The sequence below is a fragment of the Ischnura elegans genome, chromosome 3 (genome assembly GCF_921293095.1).
Source record: "Ischnura elegans chromosome 3, ioIscEleg1.1, whole genome shotgun sequence".
NCBI lineage: Eukaryota > Metazoa > Arthropoda > Insecta > Odonata > Coenagrionidae > Ischnura > Ischnura elegans.
The window spans coordinates 123,375,857-123,382,095 of record NC_060248.1 but is presented as its reverse complement, the minus strand read 5'-3'; the positions used below and the strand labels follow the sequence as shown (position 1 = coordinate 123,382,095).

The 6,239-nt window shown below is 49.5% G+C and overlaps 1 protein-coding gene across 1 annotated transcript; it reads left to right on the top strand.

Annotated features, from left to right (window-relative positions):
• Positions 1–4,933: 4,933 nt before the first annotated feature.
• LOC124155270 lies at positions 4,934–5,905 on the top strand. The gene has a single exon (XM_046528989.1). The coding sequence runs from the start codon at positions 4,934–4,936 to the stop codon at positions 5,903–5,905; it is 972 nt and encodes a 323-aa protein (XP_046384945.1).
• The last annotated feature ends 334 nt before the right edge of the window (positions 5,906–6,239 follow it).

Here is a 6,239-nt window from a genome sequence, read left to right as displayed (position 1 = left end):
ATACGAACGTAGATTCGGAGTTTTCGGCGCGGAATTCCTTGAAAAGTTGTTGGTATTCTCCCGGCATAGTAGTAGATTTAGAGCAGCGAGTAAGATCAAGTCTCAAAGCTGGCCGGGGAATTAACCACGGCGGCACGTTGCTGTACCCAGTGGGGTACGTGGCGGGCAAGGTAAAATTGCGTTCTGCGATTAGGTTTCTGAAGCGAACACTTAGAGGTTTAGTGGATCTTGTCTTTCGGTTAAAAAGGTCTAAAAGCAGTGGGTGAGAAATAATGTTAAAACAGGGGTGGTTCGGCGCGGATAAAATTTTTGTGGCATAATTGCACATCAACGTCACTCTGCGATTGACTAGGGGAGGCTCTCCTGTATCGGCGTAAATGCTCAAGACAGGGGAGGTCCTGAAGGCACCGGTTGCTAAACGCAGTCCCGTATTATGAACCGTCGAGAGCGGTTTCATGTAGGTCTCACGGGCGGATGAGTACACAATCGATCCGTAGTCTAGCCTTGAACGTACTAATGCTCGATACAGCATAAGCATTGAGGTACGATCCGCGCCCCATGTCGAATGTGACAGAAACCGTAAAATGTTCAGAACTTTGAAGCATTTGTCTCTTAGAGCTCGGAAATGTTCGCGCCAATTCAGGCGCCGGTCCAATGTCATACCCAGAAATCGGGCGTTCTCAACGTAAGGAAGCTCATTACCATTGAGATATAGGGACGGTGGGGCTTGTACACCCCGTCCTCGGTAAAAGTGAATGCATTTCGTTTTCTCAGTAGAGAAACGGAATCCATTCCTCTGAGACCAAACGGAGAGCTTATTCAGAGTCAGCTGGATCAGCCTAGAGGCATTCGTTAATTTTGATGACCTGCAGAAAATAGCGAGGTCATCAACAAACAATGAGCCCATAACTGGGGAGCGGATACACTCGGTCACATCGTTTATCGCAATGGCAAATAGGGTCACGCTCAGTACGGACCCCTGGGGTACTCCATTTTCTTGTGGATATAAGGTAGATAGATATTCACCTATTCTAACTTTAAAAACTCGGGCATACAGAAAGTTTTTAATGAAAATAGGTAGATTTCCTTTAAATCCCCATTTATCAAGTGTCTTCAGAATTTTGTACCGCCAAACACGGTCATACGCTTTCTCTAAGTCGAAGAACACGCCAATTACGTTTTGCCGCAAGAGAAATGCTTCCTGAATGAAACTGTCAGTCCTGACGAGATGGTCGGAGGTTGACCTACCCCGTCGAAAGCCGCACTGGATATCCGAAAGAAGGTTCCGCCGCTCCAACCACCAAACGAGACGACGGTTGACCATTCTTTCCATCACCTTGCATACGCAGCTGGTGAGAGATATCGGTCTATAGTTGTTTGGGTCCGATCCATCTTTTCCTTGTTTAAGGATGGGTACGACTATGGACTCCCTCCAAGGGTCTGGAAAACTACCCTCTGACCAAATTTGGTTAAGGGATCGCAGCATATGGGGGAGTGCTTCTTTGGGAAGATTTCTTAGAAAAGCGTTATGCACCTTATCTATTCCTGGTGAGCCGTCACGGGATTCGAGGATGGCGGAGGTCAACTCCCACAGAGAAAAGGGGTCGTTGTAAACCTCGCCAGAGTCTCTCGGGTTAAAGGTAAGAGGTATCGTCTCATTCTGCTCTTTCAGTGTTCTAAATGGTTCGTCGTAGCTGCCGTTACGACTCGTCTCCGCAAGTCGACGTCCAAAGCACTCGCTTATTTCGGGAGGTGTCGTCAGAACTCGGTCAGTCTCCTTCAGGGATGAAATTGCAGGGTTGTGGTTAGAGCCAGAGATGCTTTTAATCTTCCTCCAGATGTTGGATATGGGAGTCCTGTGGTTTATAGAACACACAAACTCCTCCCACGAAGCTTTCTTGGCCTCCTTAACCACTTGCCGAGCTTTCGCTCTGAGGCGCCGGAAGGCGGTGAGATTTGTCGCCGTAGGATATTTGCTAAAGATTCGGAGTGCCCTCTTTCGCACCTGTATAGCTTTTGCGCACTCCTCGTTCCACCAAGGAACTGTGGGGCTGTGAGATTTGCATTTAGAACGGGGTACGGTGGAATTTGCGGCTTCTAGAATGTTATCTGTGAGTACTTTTATGTTCCCCACACCATTCACATTGTCGTCGTGGTTAAAATAAAAATTTCTTTTAAAAAGAGACCAATTGGCCTTGCGGACAACCCAATTGCTTGGTTGAGTCGGACGGTGGATAAAACCGCCACCTTTAGTAATTAAAATAGGGTAGTGGTCGCTACCGCATAAATCTTTATGTACGGACCACTCAAGCCTAGGCATTAGGCCACCTGTCGTAATACTTAAGTCGATACACGAGAAGGTACCGTTGAAGCTGTTGAATCGAGTTTTTTCACCGGTGTTTAGTAAAAACAAGTTAAGGTCATTGATAAAATTTGTGACTATGTGTCCCCTTTGATTGCACTGAGTTCTTGAGCTACCCCATAGGGTGTCGTGTGCGTTGAAGTCACCCATTAAAACATAGGGCCGAGGTAACTGACGAACGAGGGATTCTAAATTAACTCGACTCACAGGTGCACCTTCCGGCAGATATACGTTGCAGAGAGTAATTGCCTCGGGTGCGTGTACTGTCACTGCAATTGCCTGCAGCGGAGTGTCCAATTGCACTCGTGAGGTGTATAGGGCCTCCCGAATAGCAATTGCCACTCCACCCTGGGCTCGCTGACCACTGGTGTCGTCAAGTCTAAAAAATTTAAAACCTTTTAAGACGGTCTTGTCTGTCAGCTTAAAATGCGTCTCTTGCAGGCATATGCAGACGGGGTTATAGTCTCTAATTAAAACAACCAGCTCCTCCTTGTGCCTATAAAAACCATTCATATTCCATTGTAGAATAAAATTCATGGTTTAAATTGTTAAAATAAATAAATAAATAGGTTAAAATCTGGAAATGTACGTATGTACACAGTGAGCGGAGGATCAACGTTTTAACCGCTGTTTCCTCTGCTTTATCCTGGCCTGGAACACTTCTGTGTCCGAGACACAGAGGTCTTCTTCCATGGCATCATATTGTGCATCTTTAGAGGATGTGGGTGGGGGTGTTTTATCCCGCTTATTCCCAGCATCCTCAGAAGTAGATTTTGGGTTTTTCTTAGGGGAAACCGCCTTAGAATGACTTTTCCTGTCTGTGACTTTATTAATTTGCTTTTCTGTTTTTTTTTGTTCTCGTGTGGGCATCTTCGTGCTCTCAATGCGAAAATCATTATAAGTCTGAGTAGAGATGGTACATGTAGTTTTTTTAGTGGTGGTTGCGACTATTTGCGAATACGATTTTGAAAATGTTGGGGCCATCTGTGACCGGTATTTCATTCGTGCCTCGGAGTAGGGGATTCTTTCCAGGGTCTTTATTTCCATTATCCTCCTTTCATCTTTCATGACGGGACAATCTCGGGAGTACGATGGATGCGTGCCCTCGCAGTTGACGCAGTAAGGCTCCGATGAACATTTCTCACCGTCATGCTTGTCCTTGCCACAGCGCGGGCAGGTGTTCTTGCCCTCACATCGCGGTGCGATGTGGCCGAATTTTTGGCATTGAAAGCAACGCATCGGGTTGGGAAAGAAAGGTCTCACAGGTACCGATTCATAGCCTAGGTAGACTTTGCTCGGGATTTTATCCAAACCGAACGTGAGGATTACCGAGGTAGTATTAATCACTTCACCGTTACGCTTCGTTGTAAGTCGTCGACAATCAATGACACCCTGGGAAGCCATCTCCTTCTTAATTTCGTCTGGTTCGACATATAGTAGGTCGTAGTGGCTGATCACACCCCTAGATGTATTTAGAGTACGGTGGATCTCGACATTGATTGGTATATCGTGCAACTTTTCTACTTTTAACAATTTTTCGGCTTGTACGTTATTGGCTGTTTCGATTAATAGGGAACCATCTCTAAGTTTCTTTACTGAGTTTGGCTCTCCTGGAATGATGGCTTGAAGTGCTTTTTTAATGAAGAAGGGAGAAACCTTTTTCAAATTTTCGCCGTCCTTGGAGCATTTCAATGAGAGAAACCGTTTTGCTCTTTCGAATAACTGTTCTCCTCCGCCCGTGTCCGGGCGGGATCTCTTTGGTGGAGGAAGAATTTCAGACTCCATGCTACGTTATATTTCATCCCCTGGGCTCCCCACCCACCACGGAGCCACACATTCGGGACGCCACACCGAGATTCGGTGTGGTCGCCAGGGCTACCCAAGGGACATAGGAACCTTCGAAAGGGGGTCTCTTTCGGGTTAGAACCTCCAGCGCGGGGGCCCTCCGAACCCACACGCCTTCAGCCGCCCTACGGAGACCCCCATATCTCCAGCACTAACCCGTCCTGGCGTACGCTCGGAAGGAGCCGCCAAGCTCCCCAGCCGCCAGGAGCCGATTGACCGAGCTGGGCTCTTCTCGGCCGCCCGTTTTGCGGGGAATCCAGGGCCGAAGTGGGGTGTTGAACTCCGGCCCATACCGGGTATCCGACGCCCAGCTGGGTGCCGGAGAGCTCACCCACCAGGATCCCCTTCTCCCCCACGTACGGGTCTCCACGCACGGCAAACACGTGGGTGATTCTGGACGCCAGATCTTACGGCTACTCAGAGCAGCAGAGTCACATGCTGTCTGGACACTATCCAAGCGAGCGACGGGGTTTTTTAACGAGCTTTTCTCCTCGGTGGGCTCGGGTCCGTGGGGGCGCGGCTCCCCAAAGGAAGAGATAACTCTCCTCCCCCCGTGCGGGGCCGGCGCGGCGTTCCAGAATATTCGCCGCATGTATACAAGCTAGCCATCTGGGCTACCCAGTTCAGTTCTGTATTGAAGTCACAATAAACGCCTCTCCGCAGATAACCGAAGTGTGTTATTTAGCGTAGCCATCGCTATAGTGGTGACCCCGACAACACGCGACCATGGCAGACGCAGATCAACTCGCCAAACTGCAGGCTCAAATCGCGGGACTCCAGCAGCAACTCGCCGAACACCAAACGAACCACAGCCAACAGCTAGCGCTCCTTCAAGAACAGCACCAGCAGGCTCTGCAGCAACAACAGCAGCAAACAACGCTGTCATCGCAGCAAGCCTCACCGTCTCCATCATCCTACGGCGTCGACACTGCTGCCGTCTACCGCGTCACTCCGAAACTGCCTCCTTTCTGGCCAGCTCAGCCTGAAATATGGTTCGCCCAAGTCGAAGCACAATTTTCTTTGGCCAACATCACCTCGGACAAGACTAAATACGATTACGTCGTGGGAAACCTAGACCATCGTTTTGCCAGTGAAATAAGCGATCTTATCGTGAATCCTCCGGCCGAGAATCGTTACCTAACGCTGAAAAACCTATTGATACAGCGCGTCTCTCCCTCCGAGGATCAACGGGTGCGGCAACTCCTCACAGCAGAAGAGCTCGGTGATACCAAGCCTTCGCAACTATTACGACGCATGCGGTCTCTCATCAGCACCACCCTTGTGGAGGATTCTTTCCTCCGCACATTATGGTTGCAACGTCTTCCGGCCAACGCTCAAGCCATCCTGCAAACGCAAGTTACTTCAATGCCTCTTGATGAACTTGCAAATATGGCCGACCGCATCGTCGCCGTGGCTCCGCCTCCAACTGCACCCGCCATCCATGCAGTACGCCATACCAACGATGTTTCGTCATTGGCCCAACGGGTTGAGAAACTCTATAAGCAGCTCGAAGATATACAAGCTCATCTGAAAAAACCTCCGTACTCACGGACTTGGAGCAGATCTCTACCCGCGCCGCGCCCCGCTCAGCCTGAGATGTGTTACTACCATCGCAAATGTGGAGCCGAAGCCAGACGTTGCATCCAGCCATGCACCGCAAATGCAGTGAATCCGGTAAACTCCAACAGCGACTCGTAACGGCGGCTATGAGTCGTTCTATCACAGGCTGCCGCCTCTTCGTCACCGACCGCCTCTCCCAGCGGCGTTTCCTCGTAGACACAGGATCGGATCTCTCAATCTACCCTGTAAAATTATGCACCGAACAACGAACCTGCACTGACTACGAGCTCTCCGCAGCCAATGACAGTAGGATCCGTACTTATGGTACTTTACTTCTACGCCTTCAGTTCGGCCTCCCGCGTGACTTCCTTTGGAGATTCATCGTTGCCGACGTTACCGAGCCTATCATCGGAGCAGATTTCTTAACCCACTTTCAACTCATTCCTAACATGGCCACTGCTCAGCTCATCGA

Coding starts and splice junctions, on each gene's coding strand:
- LOC124155270 (XM_046528989.1), top strand. CDS start 4,934: ATGGCAGACGCAGATCAACTCGCCAAACTGCAGGCTCAAATCGCGGGA.